Source organism: Pituophis catenifer, unplaced genomic scaffold (assembly GCF_029215685.1).
Source record: "Pituophis catenifer annectens isolate HBS135680 unplaced genomic scaffold, rPitCat1.0.hap2 SCAF_4, whole genome shotgun sequence".
NCBI lineage: Eukaryota > Metazoa > Chordata > Lepidosauria > Squamata > Colubridae > Pituophis > Pituophis catenifer.
In genome coordinates, this window is record NW_027256884.1 from 626,637 (window position 1) to 643,762 (window position 17,126).

A 17,126-nucleotide genomic window follows, 5' to 3' on the forward strand; every position below is an offset into this window, starting at 1 on the left:
GCCGACCTAATGCTTAGTCACTGAGAATCCTGCAGAACTGGCAAGTGCCAAGTGACAGAAGGTGAGCGGGGGAGGACATCTGTTTGCAAAAAGAAAAAAAGGAAAAGGAAGATCCCTCAAACTAACATACAAATCAGTTTTAAAAACTATAACTTGGAAGATTCTGGAGCAGATCATAAAGCAGTCAATCTGGAGCAATACGGTTCCTAGATGTTCCCAGCATGGATCAGTCAAGGACAAATCCACATCGAACAAATGCCACATCGATCTTTCATCATTTGGAGTGATTTCCTTGGTTGATCACAGAAACACGGTTGCCATCGGATACCTTAACCTCAGCAAAGGATTTGAGGAAAGCATCCCGTGTCCTGCTGATTAAAGAGCGGGCTGCTAGATGGCACACGACCATCCAGCCAAATCCTCCTCCTCCTCCTCTCTTTGTCCTTGTTTCTGGCTAAAAAAAAGGCAGGCCCCAAGTGCCCGAAGGACCCATCCTGGGTGGTTGAGGAGGCAGCAATTGGAGGGAGGGAGGGAGGGAGGGAAGGGGGCCCTTTCGGAAGAGGGGAGCCCGAGAGAGAGACTCAGTTGCACCAGGAAGAAGTTGATCTGGAGACGGTTTCCATGATTCTCTCACCTGCCCAGAACTTTCCAGAAATGCAGCTGGGTCTGTCTGGTCTTCTGAGTTTGCCAGCCTAGCTGGGTCCTGAAACGGGCTGCAAGAAAGCAACCAAGCTCAGCCAGCAGCAAGGACTCGGCTGGTTTTGCTCAGTTGTGTGTCCAATTCTCAAGACCCGCCAAGAGCATTTCCACTCCATTCCGGGCACAGATTCCAACCTGCATAAGCCTCGCCTTCATGTTCCAGGCCATTTTATGGGCACACCGGTCCTGGGCTTCAAGCAACCCTCCCTTCAGGCTACCTGCCTTTCCCCTGTAGTGGTGTTTGCAAGGGGGGGTGGGGGGGAGTGGAAATATTGGCAAAACCCCCAGGGCGGTTCATTTCTTAGGACAGTTGCAAGGCGTGGAGGTGCCCCGGTCTTTCTACGAAGTCCGGCTAGCAAAGCAGCGGCGCACTTGCACGACGGAAGGCTTGGATCTCCTCATCTTCCTTACCAATGAGACTCTCTTGCAACTATCACAGTAATAACAACAACAACGCCGTCTTGCCTTTTCAGGACTCCAAAGCACCACAAATAACCTTTTTTGCTCCTTCTGCACGAAGCAGCTCGTGATAATGGCGGGGGGAGGGGGGGGTTGCCCGAATAAAGGCAGAATTGCTGAACGGGGGTCAAGGTTCAGGCTGCAGCTGCGGGGTTCGGTGGCAGCAAAGCCTTCCATTTCCGGGAGGAGCGTTTCCCCGCGACTCCCCAGGAGGAAAGAGCTTCCCCGTCGCCCGTAACGCGCGTTCACACGACGCGCGCATTTTCTCCCAGGTTTCGTGACGTCATCGAGGCCACGGCGGCCGCCGCCGTTCCGACCCTCATTTGCATAGCCCCTCCCGGCGCCCAATCCCGCGAGGCGCCCTGCTTTGCATACGCGAGCCGGGCCAGTCAGCGAGCGAGGGGCCGGGCCACCACGTGCTGTTGCTAAGCTTCGGCTTCGGGGTTGTTGCTATAGCGGCCGGCCTATCAGCGCCCGCGACGCCCGGGCCGTCCACGCGCGTCCGCCTCCGAGGGCGGGCCCGGCGTCCCCGTCCCGGTCGCGATTGGCCGCGCGGCGGCTCCGCCTCGGGCGACTGGCGGGCGCGGCTGCCCGTCGAGCGAGCGACCTGCCAACCGGGGCGGGAGGCGGCGCGCCCGCGGCCCGAGCCCGAGCAGGCGGCGGCTGAGGCGATGGAGTGGAACTCGCTGCTGATGCTGCTCGAGGCCGCCGAGTACCTGGAGCGGCGGGAGCGGGGTGCGCCTCGGGGGGCACGGCGGGGAGAGCGGGCGGGCGAGCGGGCGGGCTCCGGGCCTCTCTGACGCGGCGCTTTCTCCCCGCAGAGGCCGAGCACGGCTACGCCTCCGCGCTGCCCTTCGAGCGCGCCTGTGCCCGGAGGAGGAGCGCCGCCAGGAAGGGCCCCGGCAGCCGGTGAGTGGCCCTGGGGGAGGGGGGGCGCCGCCGCCGCCATCTTCCCCTCCCGGCGCCGCCTCCGCCACGTCGCCCGGCCCAGGGCCTGCCCGGGAACTCCAGGGAGGGCGGCTGCTCCGGGGGCCTCGGGGGCGGAGGAAGCGGCGGGTGGGGGGGGGGGGCTCGAGGGCAGCGGACTTCAGCTCCCAGGATGCCCCGCGGGAGGAAGGGGCTCCTCTGGGCGAGTGGGTGGGTGGGGGGGCTGTGTGTGTGTCTCTCCTTCCGCCCTCGGCTTCTCCCTCCCGGCCCCAGATCGGTGCCTGAATGAGCGAAGGGGGTGCTGTCCCCCGTAGCCTCCCTGGCCTTCCCTCCGGCCGGCACGGAAGAAGAAGAAGAAGGGCAAGAAGGCTTTGCCTGGGCCCCACCCCCAGCCCCCCTCCGAGGTGGCCCAGCTGCCATCGCCTCCGCGCCCCCTCCTCTGGCTGCCCAGGGTTGGCTTTGGCCCCTGAAGCCCCCAGGCCCTCTCCTCCTGCTCGGCCAAAGGAAGGAGGCTTCCGGGGTGGGTGGGGAGGTTGTGACAGGAGCCTGTTAGGAGGCCGTCCAGGACTCCGGGGACTAAGCCCAGAGCCGGTGAGGTCTTGCGGGATCCAAGCAGATCCTTGCAGGAAAAAAAACAATGACCCTAAAAGGAGAAATGTTGCAAAACGAAGCTTTTGCTGCAGTGGCCACCCTCATTAATGGCCAACGGAACAACAAACCCGGGGAAAGTCTACTTTCGCAGGTCTGGGTTCCGAGGCGTAAAGAGGCAGGAAGCAGAGCCAGCCTCGAGGACCTTCGGTGGAAGGAGGAAAAACCACCTTCAAAACTGACCGGGAGAAGCCGATGCCTCTGTTGCAATGCTGGGCCAGCTCAGGACAAGGCACCACGGTGGGGACTACAGCCGGGGGGCTCTCTGTCTCGCTGTTGGGGACCCTCTTGTCATAGGATTGTGGCCCAATCCAGCTGGTCCAGGGCTGGCCTGCTCCACTCCTGTGTTCCTTGTTAGGACTGCCCTCGATTGAATGTAGGCATGCCCTAAAGTAGATCTGGAGATTTCAAGGATGAGGACGCAGTGATCCCTGACTCAGTTCTCCATCTCCGTTCTGAAAATAGTGATAGGTTGCTTAACTGCACTGAATAAAACGTGGTATGTTAAAACCAGGTATTGTATAGGGTGTGAAACCAGAGTTTTATCTACAGCTGCTGTGCGAGTTCTGTGGAGAATAGTTGCAGTTACCTCCCCCACGAGATGCATAGTGGGCAGAGTACAGTATTCCACAACGCATACGGGTACGGCAATCCCCTGGGCATACTAAATTGAGTCCACTGTTAGCCTTGCATATCAGGTACAATTGCAACCTAAGAAATGATAAGCTTTTTTTCCCTTTCTGGTCATGTGATTAAGCCACCAGCCTTTAGCGTACAGTGGCATTTTTGCCTTCGGCTCCATCTGTTATTTGGTGCTGGCCTATGAAATCATGGCTATTCCCTGCCGAGTGGTACCTTGACTGCACTCTACCAGGGTTGAACGTATGTGGTATTTTTGCAGTGCACATGCTGTAATACTGCTGGCCCAGTGGTAATTACACTTTTATTCCTGGGAATATTTTTTGTCACGTAGATTCCCAAAGGTAAGGATGAGGTAATATCAGTTTATTCTGAAGGGCACATGAGATGTCTTCCTTCCCCAGGATAGGGTAGGAGTGTCCTATAAGGTTTGCTGTTTGTTGAAGATGCTTCTACATTTAGCTTAAGTTCTTTAGCAGAAGGAAAAAGATAGCTATTATGGCAATTGTTTTCTGCCATGGTCCAAGTTCATTTAACATTCAGTTAGTCCTGTGACTGAGTTTTCGATTACGTTTCAACAACCAAATTTCAGTTTGAGATATTACAGAAATTTAATCTGATTCAGGGTTGATTTTAAAACTGTGTTAAACCTGAGGGAAGCAAAGAAATGGTGGTCTTTGTGTACTGAGAGGTGCCTAAATTCTTTAAAAATAGTCCCTATTAGGAACTTTTAAAACAAATGTTTCTATTTGAGTTAATACATAATATTCTTAAAATATCATATTTTCTATTTTTAATAGATCCTCACATAATGAATTAGAAAAACATAGGTAAGTAATAATTAACTGAATTGATAGAGGTATTAATATACAGAGATGGCAATTCAAATGTGGTATTGATGGATAATTACTCATTTGCATATTGATAGAATGAATGAAGCTTTTTTAATTATTGAAAATCAATGAGTTAAATTTATGCAAGTTTTACTCATTTGCATATTTATACATACTATTTTTATGGGGGTAATTTTATACGTACATATTTCATCAGTTTGCAGCAAATTAGGAAGCTTTTAGGAATTCGTTTTAAAACAGATATTAAAACTGAGTGATTTTTATTTTGAATCCAAAAAAAAATACGTTTAATAAATTCTGATTTCATTTTAAGGAATTGTAACTGCTTATGGACACGTGACTCTTCTAGAAATAGGCTTAAATGAATTTAAGCAATTTAAAAGAATTAAGCACACCATTAAGCTAGAAGAGAAAAATGAAAGCAACTTCCCATCCCTAGAAAGTCTGCTAAGTTTTAACAGTGGTACGACTCCTTGAAAGAATAGAATAGGGTCAGAGTTTTGGAAAACAGAGGTGGGCGTAAGAAATGCTTTCTATGAATGAATATGGCATTTATTTTGGGGGGCTTTTTCATGGCTGCTTTGCAAAACGCTTTTTGTTGCCTTTGCACCTGAATGTGTAGAGACAGCAGCCTTGTAAATCTGGAAGAAGATGGATGCCTTTTCTGCACAAAGCCTCCCTTGAAGAACCTGCACGCCCTAATCCACAACAAGGGTTAGGGTTCCACATGAGGGTCTTTTTAGGTTGCCGCTTATTCATGTCTTTCTTACCATCTTTTGCTGATTGCATCGGATGAATATAGTTTTCACATAGATAAAAGATCAATAAAAAGCTGAAATTTTGGCTAGCTGCTGCTAAAGACGGAGAATTCATTAAAAAAGAAAAACTTATTTTGGCAAAAATAATAAGCTGAATAAGATGTAGGTTCAGCTCTCGGGACATGCAACAAAAAGACGTTACTTTTAATGACGAATGTATGCTAAACTGTATTAAAATTCAGGACTGCTGATTTACCATCAGCTTATCAAGTACTTAGGAGGCAAGGGCCAACGGCACGACCAGCCATCAACACACCCCAGTCAACCTCTAAAAAGTCACACACACAACTAGGCGCCACATATAAATACCACACACAGAATAGCCCAAAGCCCACGCTCAGTTCCCTGAGGATGGACTCCAGCATGAGTCCAAAAGCTCGGAAGACTAAACCTCTGATGCCAGTGGCTGACCCAAATTGGGTCCTGTATTAAAGTTTATTACATATTTTTTATTTTGTCATTTTCCTTGTTTGGGAAGATTTGTAGTGCTTGTTAGCTGCCCAGCGTCATTTGGCAAGTGGGTGGCCATGTAAGTTTATGAAATAAAATGACTAAAGAAGATACTGCAGAATGTCAGTTTTCACAGGCCGAGAGCGTGGATTAAACTCTGTTTTCCAAACACCCCTTGCTTGGCTCCGTTTCCAAGTAGTGACTGCTTTTTGCCCACACAGTGAGACACTTTAAAGGCCTCTTTTTCTTCTTAGAAGATGCTTGAGGGAAAAGAATGAAGCAATCCTTGCCTTTAGGCAGATTAGCAGTTACAAATTTCATCACTTACTCTTAATTAGAAGGCATAATTAACTGAGGATGCTATTGAGAAATTTGAAAGTATTATTCTAATTTCGCTTCCGGTCCCACATTTAAAAATTTGTCTTTGGGGATCACCTGGTGAAGCAGACCACAGACCCCGTGTATTGGCTGCTCAGTGTAACTCTCCATGTTGTAAATGTTGAAAAGAAAGGGAAGAGAAAGCCCGTCCCCAACTCCCATTTCCTTGAGGCAGGACTGCATCCCTGGGAATTGCATTCCAAAGTGTGGTGCTCTGGAGCAGGCGAGGGGTGAATTGTAACATGGGCTTGAAACTTTCAATGCAGCAACTGCAACAGCAGTAGCATTTTCCAGGGATGCATGGTAGCCACCCAGTCCCAGGAAAATAGACAGCTGCATCCAGGAGCCTTTGGACGGGAACCAAGTCTGAAGCCCAGCACTGCATGGCTCCCGGCCCTTGGTCTTGAATTGGGAAGAAACACCAGAGGGAAGATAAAGGAGGCAGCCATCTTTTCCAGAGGTGCATACTTCTGGTTATCAAAATAATTGGGTTCCACCCTCACTTCATAGCCAGGGACAGACTCTTCTCTTAGTGACCGCTGGGCCTAGAAAGGCACCTGGCGTTCTCTGCATTATTATTAAACTAACCAGACCAGTCTCTGGCCATACACCCAAGGAGTTTGTCACATGGGAATTGTTATATCGGTTCACCACAAGACTGCAGGATATACTGGTGAACATAAAAGTCAAGTTTCAGAATCTTTCTACTGACTGTTTTTAAATCACACAAATATTTGTACGGGAGAAAAACAAGCTATACTCTAGTTAGTTGCTTCGTTTGGCTTTTCTGGTTTTTTCTAATAACTTGGTCTCAAGCTTTTAAAAGCTCTGATTAGCCACATTTGAATGTACCCAGATAGCAGCCAGGAAGGCTTTACTGTTGGCAAACAGAGCCAGTGGAAGATTTGAAGGACCCCAAGAAATACTTTTTAGGAGAGTGCTGGGAAGATTTTTTGTATCCAACCAATAGTTTTTTTTTTTAACCAATAACTCTTTATGCTCCAGTTTTCATGCTCCGTCTTTTGTTACAAGTGAGCAAATAAACACTAAGAATGCTGATGGATTCCTGCATTATTTTGTGTTGATCTAAATGGCAAAGTCTTTCTCCTTCCTCCAAATGGAATCCTTTGATTGGGCCTTGGTGAGTGAACATGGCAGAGACAGTTCAGTGTGCCAAAAAAAAAAAAAAAAAGCATAGCTCAGTGAAAATACCGATTCAGTCAGTGAGGAAAGAAAATTCCCATTAGGAAAAGCCTGAACAAATTAATGAATTAATAGAAAGTTTATGCTAGAATATTGTGCATATTTCAGTCCACTGTGGCACACCTCAGCTGTCCTTTGTAGATCTTGGAAAACTCTGGAACTGCAAAGCCAAAACTATCAAAAGGCCAAAGGTTTCCATGGGCAGATTTTGCCTGGGAGATGGAGGGAAGCAAGAAGGCTATTTAATGGGACGCATGGTTTGGAGGAAAGGTTGGAGATCACATATATTTTTAATTTTCTCTGCCTCAAAGAGAATATTGCTAAAAGTTAGAAAAAGGAGGATAAAGAAAAGGAGGAACTTTATGTATCAGTTATTAAAATAATTGAATGAGTTACTTGATATTGCTAGGCCATCATTTCGCTTTAAGAGCATGTTGGAAGAAAGAAACAGCAGATCACTTCCAAGGAAGCTTCAGGAATCCCATCGCCAGGAATCGTGCTTGGCCCAGGGCGTCTTCCATTGTTGACTTCGCCTTCAAACCATATCCTGATAGCATACTAGTAATGCAGTTTGCGTGGATTGATACACTGTGTTTTGTGGATCTTATTCTGCGCTTACGGTTTTAACGTATTTGGTAAATTGAACATGTAGGTTTGTTTACACATTACCTGAAATATCAGAGGGGATCTCTTGTAGGTGGTAGCTGTAAGGCATAAATGCTAGTGAAATATGTTTTATTTATTTGCAATTAATATTGTGTCAAAAGTAGGGCAGATTTTGAATGCTAATGAGACTAAAGCAGATCTCTCATTTTTGTTCATTTCAGGCGAGCGAAGCTGCGACTCTATTTAGAGGAGTTAAAGCAGCTGGTCCCTTTAGGAGCTGAGAGCACCAGGCACACCACCCTCAGCCTGCTGAAAAGAGCCAAGATGCATATTAAGGTAAACCAGAAAGAAGTTTACTTTCTTGTAGCCTTAGCCTAAATCATTGTGAAAATTCTGCTTGGTAGCCTCCGAGAGGGACTCGGTCACCTTAACAATCCACTACTCAGGGCCCCTAAATCATGATGTAATATGACTTTTATTTATTTAATAAATTTTATTTATTACCTCTTCATATCCTTTTTGTGTTCAGGATAAACGCTGAATGTGGCCTTACAGTAGTAGATACAAAGGTAAATTCCAACCTTGACTGCTGGTCTCCTTCATTTCTTCTGGTCATTTCAGACTTTGACTCAAATTATATTTTTTTCCAGCTTCAAAAAATGTTGCTGAAAAAACTCAGAAATCGCATGATCTCCTTTATAAATAATGTCCTGGAGTTATTTAACTTCCCAGTTCCCCAAAATTCTCTGGAGACTTTATGCGACAACTGTCCATACCCTTAAAAAACAAGCAGAGTGTTGCTCTGCGGTCACAGAAGCTGATGCTTTTACTGTTGGGCCCCAAACGAACCTCGCAAGAGAAGCTTTGTAGAGCATCCTGTGCTTTGCCACCTACGGGCTATCTATTGGTGTAGTGTGTGCCCACAACTTGGAATATATATAAAATGTGAAGAAGTCACATTTTAAAACGTTTTTGCTTTCCATAGGCACAAGCGCACATTTAAACAGCGAGACTTCTAGATAATGGCTTTGATATCTAAGAAACAAAAGCACACGCAGCTTTTTTTTCTTTTTCTTTTTTTTCCGCTTAACATAACATGTCAGCCAGACCATGGTGGCTTATTTCAAGTGGTTCTAAAAACCCTTGATTTACAGCTAGAGGTGAACTCAACCCGTGATTTACTTGTCCTTGTTTGAATTACATGAAACAAGACCGTGAGTGCAGAACAGCTACAGGTGGGCCTGAGATTCCCAGAGAGAAGAATTGGCAGGAAGAGTCGGAGGCTCCCTGGAGTCCAAAGTTATGTTTACCTTAGTAGGGATGGAGGCAGGGGTGAAATCTACTTACCTTTCAGCTGAACCGGTAGCATTTCACCCCTGGATGGAGGTGAGGCAAAGGTGGCCAAAAGAGAGAGGGGATTAAGGGCTCAATTTTCTCCCGGTTCTTCTCCAGCGCAAATGGATTTTTGTGGACTTGGCAGCAGAGGCTGTGGGAACCTTGGATGCCCTTTGCCATGATGAAACATCCATTTTAGCTAATAGAAAAAGGGCTGTTCTGATTTACAATCTCCACTGACACACAACAAGTTGTTTGTAACACCCACTTTGTACTCAACTAAACGCTTTTCCTTTCTTTGTGACTACCTCTTGGAGAATCATCAAATTTTTCAAGCTGCCATGCTTTTCCTTACCTGGTTCCATATCATCTGAGTCCTTCTGTTTGACAGATTTTTCTAGTGTCCTACAACTTCATGTGCGCATGAACCCAACCAAGTATCATTGTTGAGGAAAGGGAGCCTTTATGGGGGAACAAGGTTAATCATGATTATTTTCCCCATTGTTAGTAGTAGCAGGGATTGGGATCATTTCTGTAAAAAATGGAGCAAATACTCAGAATCTCCCCCTTCTTCCCGTTGTCCGTCCCACGCCCCCCCCCCCAATCCTGATTGGGGCTGCTGGGAAAAGTCTTCAGCTTCCTTGCCTACCATCCTTTGCAAGAAAGAATGTAGCTGCCATGTCACTAATGTGGGATGGTCGTAGTCTGGACATTGCAGTCCCTTTCAGGATCCCTTGTCTGCAGTCCAGGAACTAATCAGATGTGAGCAGAAGATTATTTTCTTGGTTTCATTCATGGGTAAAATCCAGTAGGTTCTGACAGGTTCTGGAGAACTGGTAGCGGAAATTTTGAGCAGTTCAGAGAACTGGCAAATACCACCTCTGGCTGGACCCAGAGTGGGGTGTGAATAGAGATTTTGCAGCATCCTTCCCCTGGAGTGGGGTGGGAATGGGGATTTTGCAGTATCCTTTCCCTGCCACGCCCACAGAACCGGTAGTAAAAAAATTTGGGTTTCACCACTGGTTTCATTATTTTGGCTCTGTAGAAATTGGAAGAACAGGACCGGAAAGCTCTGAACATCAAAGAACAATTGCAGCGAGAACATCGGTACCTGAAGCGCAGGTTGGAGCAGCTGTCCATGCAGGGCCTGGAACGAGTCCGCACAGACAGCCTTGGATCAACGATATCAACGGATTCGGAGCAAGGTAGGCGGTTCAAATTTTGCAGTCTCATCTCCAAAATCTCCCCACCCTTGCAATGCACAGATAGGGACAGAGCCATTAAAAGCTATCGAACTTCCTTTTGAAAAAGAAAATTTCAGTAACAATTTGTGATGGGCCAGAAAACAAATTTAATAAGCAGTTAGAGAGAAAAGTGGTTGGTGCAGAGAAGAATGAAGCATTAACGTCAGAGGTACAAAGCATCAAGATTCAGCATATATACATATATACATACATACATACATACATTTATTTGCAAAACAAATTACAGCTCAGGCTGTAAACAACATCTTAATAATCCTGCAACAATTAGAATGTTAATGTTGGACAATATCCCAGGACCTACTGAGGTGATTATTGCATTGTTACTATTATTGCTCAGAATGAATAATGGACTTTACCTTTTAAATGTATTTATTGCGAGTGGACACCTTTTTGTACAAACTTGTCAGAAATGGTGTAGGGTCTCCTGCTTGGGTGGCGGGTTGGACTAGATGACCTACAAGGTCCCTTCCAACTAATCTGTAATATATTCTGTAATTCCCAGAATTTCCCAGCCATTGCAGCCTGGGAAATTCTGGGGGTTGAAGTCTTAAAGTTGCCAGAGTAGGACACCTTGTCCTAATCTGTATATTGATAGAATAAACAAATTCTGCTACCACCAAAAAATGCCCTCACTATTGCAGGCTGCCCAGCAGATAGATTCAAGGACAAGATATACATGGTCCATAAATAAAAAATCCTCCAGATTCCCATCTTCCTCTGCGTTAATTTGAACGTTCGAAGCAAGTAATACATTTTTTTAAAAGAATGCAAAATATAGGAAGAACTGAAAGATAAACTAGAAATGGCCACATTTTCAGTCCCCTTGCTAAAACATGGGAATGTTCACAAACCACCGGGGTGGGGGTGGGTGGGGGTTCTGTGAGTCAGAGGGGCTCTTTCTCACCCAGTGATGACATTTTCCACTCGGTGGACTAGCCCAATCAAATCTAAGACCAACTCGTGCCTAAATGAATGGCTTTTGGGATTTTCTCCTAATGCAGTTGGATACTTGGATATTTCAATTACATTGGGATGTGGTGTGCCCCCAATCTCATTATTTTCTTATTAACCTATGTGAAATGGTATATGGGACCTCCATGCTCCCTTCCAGCTCTATTCTGATTGATTTGGGACTTTTTAACTGCAACTCCTCATTGGCTGCAGATTTTTAAGGTCACAAAGATGTTACTTGCAAGCTGGTCATGAATAATTACGAAGTCCCCTACAAGGACATCAGGTTGTACCAAGTGCAAATCCCTCGTAATGGCCAGTGTATTTCTCCTGGGCATTTTGTCGGGAGGGAAACCAAAAACCAGTAGATGCAGTAGCCTTGTTTCCCACTTGTGGTGTCTTTTTTCTCCTAGAAGTAATGGAAGGAGTTAACGCTAGCAGTGTCGAATCAAAGTGTAATGGAAACAAATCGGAAATAAATAGGAATCTTGATAAATAACTTTGAGATCCTTTATTTTAGTTTATGGTCACTGTTTATTAATAGGCTTTGGTGGCTTCAATATGCAAAATGGCTGGACAGAATAGACAATAAACAATAAAAATTCCAATAAATAATATTTACATCAGAACTAACACATTTTGAAAAACTCATTCATTCATTCCACATTTTTGAACTGCCCCCCTCTCCCTCAGCTAAAGCTAATGATGCATGATCGCATTGTTCCTTAATTCATTTAGTTCATTTGGTAACTCTGAACTCAGTGGAATATATCTAAGAGGTTGCTTGCAACTGTCAAAAACTTAGAATTGAAAGGGGCCAGGGGGATAATTTTGGAAGATGTTCAAGCTTGCACACCAATTGCATCTCCTTGTAGAGGTTTTGTAGAAAGTATTTGCTGGTACCTGCCAAACTTTGTCCTGCCGTAAGTTTCCACAATGTAATTATTTCTCCTTGGTACCCACACAGAGAGAAATAGGGATAGTGAAGTGTACAGGAATGGGGGGGAAGGGGGGGTGGCATTGGATAATGGTGAGAAGATTCGGCTCTGAGATGATGTCTTAAATACAGGCAGTCCTTGATTTACAACAGTTCACTTCGTGACCATTTAAACTTACAATGGCACTGAAAAAAGGGACTTTTTTCACACTTATGACCTTTCCCGCATCCCCATCATGATCATGTGATCAAAATTCAGAGCCCTGGCAAGTGGTTCGTATCTATGACCGTTGCCGTGTCCCAAGGTCACGTGATCCCCTTTTGCAACCTTCTGACAAAGTCAGTGGGGAAGCCAGATTCACTTAACAACCAGGTTACTAACTTATCAATTGCAATGATTCACTTAACAACTGAGGCAAGAAAGGTTGTAAAACGGAGCAAAATTCACATCCCAAATGCCTCCCTTGACAACGTAAGTCGAGACTACCTGTCCTGCTTGCTGTATATTTATCAAGCGTTCAGTTGATACACAGTCTGAAACTTCTCTTCCCCCGCAGAGGTGGACATTGAAGGGCTGGAATTCACCCCGGCCGAAATGGACAGCAGCGGAAGTGCCAGCGACCCAGAAGACAGCTTGCAAGGCAGCTCAAGCGACAGCGGCTACGCCCGGCCCCACAGACGCAGCAACGCCCGGCTCCTGTAGTCTCTGCCGCCCGGGTCTCCTCCCGGAAGCCTTCCCTCCGGGGCCGTCAACCTGCCATCCTTCAGAAAGCGACCCTAGGGAAGAGGCCTCTGCCCCCCGGGGCTCCCCAGGCTATGGATAATACCGCAGTAGAAATCATGGGTTTGGGATTTCCCCCTGCAGATTAGATAAAATGTTGGGTTTAAGTTTCTTCCTGTGCCCACTACACCAGCCGTTACTTATTGGGGGGCTTGGTTGATCTCTCCCAGAAGTTTAGAAGTTCCGCTTTTGAATAAATTACTTGGATCCATTTTGATAAATTGCTCTAGTTTAACAAATTGTTAAAATACAAAGGGACACAGCAGGGAACTAACAAATTCGTATAACGTTTAAAAATGTGGCTTGGCAAATGACTGGGCTCTTATCCATGCAGACCTCGGCGGGTGTAACTAATTCAAAACGGGCAAAAATCCCCTTTTGTGTGGGTATTGCCTCCCTCACAGCTTCTTTGGATTCTTTGAAAAGGAAAAGATGAAGCTTTTAAAGTAGATTCCCATTTTTAAAAAATAGTTTGCAAAGACTGCTGCGGTAGGCTCCTTTTGATTGTTTCGAGACAGGGAGAATATGATGTTGATTTACTAAAAAGTGTGCGTGGTGGTTCTTTAAAAGAAGAAGTAGGGAAGCTGGCCCCGTTAATCAGGTTACATGCAGTGACGCATCAGCTTTCCCTGCTTTGTAGCAGCTCATTCCAGCTATTCTAGCAGCGTCCTCTCAGTGGCTTCGGTAGGCCAGAAGGCCAGGCAGGCTGGGCTTCCGATACCCAGAAACCCCTGGGGCCTCCCCTCCACTTGGAGGCTCTTAGCAATAGGGCTGCACCAGAAAGTCTCCAGGATTTGTTCTAGCACCAGCCGCCCATTCTGCTTCTCCAGATTTTCAGGTACAGCTTCTTAGAACCGTTCACGACTCGGACTTTCTTCTACACTCAGGGAAATCCTGAGAAGTTTCAGTGCAAGAAAGGAGTCAGATAGGCCAAGTAGCTGCGCACCTTTGGCGGGCTCAGGTGTGACATCCATTGTTGCATTTGATCAAGGAACCCCTTCCTCCCCCACCCCACCCTGGGGTGTCCCAGTTTGTCTCCTCTTGCAGGCGTTAACTATGAAATAAACTTCTGGATCAAGAAAAGCTTAGCTGGAGCTCTTAGTTTCTTGGACTGGATTGCAGGTAGTCCTCGACTTACAACTGCCATGTGACCAATCTAATTTTACAACCCTTTTTGTGACGGCCGCCATGGTCACAAAAGAAGTAAAGTTCAACTTTTTGACAAAGCTGTCCTAAAAGAGAGGTCATGTGACCATGGGCTGCTGCAAACGCACAAATGCCATGGTGTTGCCCAGCACCCAAAATTCAGTCATGTGACTGCGGGGGGGGGCACCCTTGGAAAGTCTGGGCCTAAAGTAGCCTCAAGGTAGGTCCATCATCGTAACCGAAAGGTCGCTAAGCAACCGGTCGTAAAATTATACATTCAATATTTCAGTATTTTTATTGGCGGAATTTGAATCTCAGCCTGACCCCGGCTAGGATAATTGAAGCAGCCCTGTTTGCTCAGTCTTGTGTTGTTTCGTTGCCAATAAACTGAAAGGAAAGTTTAGCTTTAAATTTCAGTATTGACACTGATTTCTAGGCTATACTGGCAGTTTTCAGAATAACAAAATGCTCTTAAGATTGCCTCATTCATTTAGCATTCATCAAGCTTTTTAGAATGTAGTTACTCCACTTGTAGCAATATTGCAGAGTTGTAATTGAAAACAGTTTAAGCTTAGTGAAGTAAAATTAGTCTGGCTTGCTGATAATTAAAAATGGACCAATCTGCATTGAAAAAGGTCTTTTTTAAAAAAAAAAGTGATAAAAAGCTATATACTCTCTAGCCAACTGGTTTATTTCCTATAGGTATATTTCCTATAAAATAGTCTGTATTGTATTTTCTTAATTCTTCTGAACTACTTAAGTAGAGAAAGGAGATATTGAACCCAACTGGAGTCTCAGGGACTCTTCATGTTTATCATATTGTGCCTTGTGAACTATTTCCTTCCTTCCTTCCTTCCTTCCTTCCCTCCCTTCCTTCCTTCCTCAGAAGCCTAAGTCAGAATTCTTGATGGTGTCATTTTGCCCAGATGAAATACTGAGCTTATTTTACCTTTCCACAATTGGGAAAAGGACCCACCCACCCCCATTCTCATAATCCTCCCCCCCCCCCTCCTTAGTGAAATATGTAGTACTTGTGCCTCTTTGAGAAGTGGGCCGCGAGAAACTCCCCGTGCTCTGCTCCAGAAATTGGACCATGCGTGTTCAGCCCTAGCGGTTGAAATGACCGGGTCCCCTTCAGAGGCACCCAGGGGAGCCCCCAAGGGAGACGGGCCGTGGCAGGCCGAGACGCTGGACTCTGGCGCGGGCCTTGCTCTTTAACCGGGGCAGCAGGATCAAATCAGTGCCTTTGGCTACTCGAATCCAAAACTACAATTATGTGCTTTTCAGCATTGAAGATTTTTAATCTTTAACAAAAGTATAGCCTGCTAGGATGGATCAACTTCACATTTTGTTGGTTTCTTTATGTTCAGTTTATACTTGTTTTCCCTTTGGTGCTACAAATCAGAAAATTAGGAATTCAGTTCTGGCAGCTCATGACTCTTGCTTTGCTTCTGAGGACCTCGGATTTGTCCTCAAGAACATGGTGGATTAAATGACCTTTCGTAGCCATCCCTCCTTTATCCGTGAGGAGAGCCGTAAGGTTATTTCTGGCAGCTGCATTTCAGATTAATAAAATCTGTTACGTTACTTTGCTATTATTTAGCATTTTTAGTATGTTAAACACTTTGTATATTTCTGAAGTCCCGTGGGGAAGGGTATACAGCAATATAAGGATTGTGTGTGGCTGATACAGCAGCATTAATTACTAATTTCTTTTGATTATTTTGGTTCCAATTTCCAAATCAGTGCTTTTTCTTCTAGAGGCTTCAATAACCGTTAATGGGGGGAAATGGCTAGTAATGTTAGTTTCCTTTTAAAATATAATGAATTTACTCATGGCTTTTAGAACGTTTGTCTCATGAAAAGCAATTCTTGCACAGAACTTTCCTACCGGAAAAAAAAAATGGGAGAATGGAAAAGAGACTTTGAAAAACATCATTGACTTTCTGCTATTCTGATGTTTTTAAAAACATGTGTACAGTTTAATGAACTCTTCCATGCTGAGTATCAGTGGCTTTGTAGATCTTTTATATTTTCAATAAAGGTTATTCAATATTCTGAGCTGAAAAGTCCTGGCAGTTTCTTGTTTCCGCTTAGTCACTGCTGCCACGGCTGATGCTTGAAGGCTCTGACACTGCTGGCAAACCCCACACCGGTTTTAATGTTTATACATCACCCCACAGAGCAGACACTGGCTTAAAGTCTGCACGGAAAGGGGATTGTTAAGGAGAACATCTTACATTCAAGCTCGTTGCATGGATTAAGAATTGTCTGCTGGATCACTTACTTAAGGAAGATGCCGAGTGTTAAATCAATCTTACTTTAAAAAATGCAAACGAAATTTGATACCAAGGCAAAAGAGCCAAAAGCATCTGGCGGAGTATAAGATATAAAAAGCATTTGGCTGCCAGATCTTTGCTGGATCTGTATTTTGTTTCGGGCAGTTGAGAACTGGCAGTGGAAGACATTGGTTGATTGCCCTGATCAGATGATTCCCCTCCACTGAACACAGGAAGACGGGACTTGTTAGATCAAGCACACCCGGACGATTGAGGGATCCAATGAGGTTCCTGAGAGCTTGCAGTTTCCCTGAAGGATCCGGTGGATGGTTGGGGCCCGATTACTGCCTGCAGGGAGAGGTTGGCTGGGCCATGGCTGGCATTGCTCCTACGTGGCCTCTCCCTGTGTGCCGATCCTAAGCTGAGCCTTGGTTTAGTGAGGGGCTTCAGGAGACGGCAGTGCCAGAAGAGAGAGAGTTGGAGCCCTGTTGGAGTGAGTCTGACCGCTACCCACTTTAGCAATTACCTGGTGGCCTTAAGGGCAGCGAAACCTCTTTCTCCACCCTCCTTGTATCTGCTGACGGTGGCCCTGGTCAGAGCGAGCCGGTCTCTACGGGGTAGGGAGGGCACCCTGGAACCTGTTGGGTGGCCTGATGAATAAAGTCACTTTGATTAACAATGAACAATTTTGTTAAAGTTTGTTCAAATTTTATTTGAAGAATCAACCAGTGGAACAGAAGTTGCCTTCAGA

The 17,126-nt window shown here is 45.7% G+C and overlaps 1 protein-coding gene across 2 annotated transcripts; it reads left to right on the forward strand.

Moving 5' to 3' along the window:
* Positions 1-1,829: 1,829 nt before the first annotated feature.
* Positions 1,830-16,134, forward strand: MXD4 (MAX dimerization protein 4). Of its 2 annotated transcripts, XM_070943298.1 has the most exons (6): positions 1,830-1,893; positions 1,980-2,067; positions 4,173-4,202; positions 7,903-8,017; positions 10,062-10,221; positions 12,727-16,134. In XM_070943298.1, exons 1-6 carry the CDS (start codon positions 1,830-1,832, stop codon positions 12,870-12,872), a joined length of 603 nt encoding a protein of 200 aa, XP_070799399.1. In that variant the 3' UTR covers positions 12,873-16,134. The 2 variants fall into 2 exon arrangements, with proteins under 2 accessions (XP_070799399.1, XP_070799398.1); XM_070943297.1 differs by lacking the exons at positions 1,830-1,893; positions 1,980-2,067 and adding an exon at positions 2,655-2,973.
* Positions 16,135-17,126: the final 992 nt, after the last annotated feature.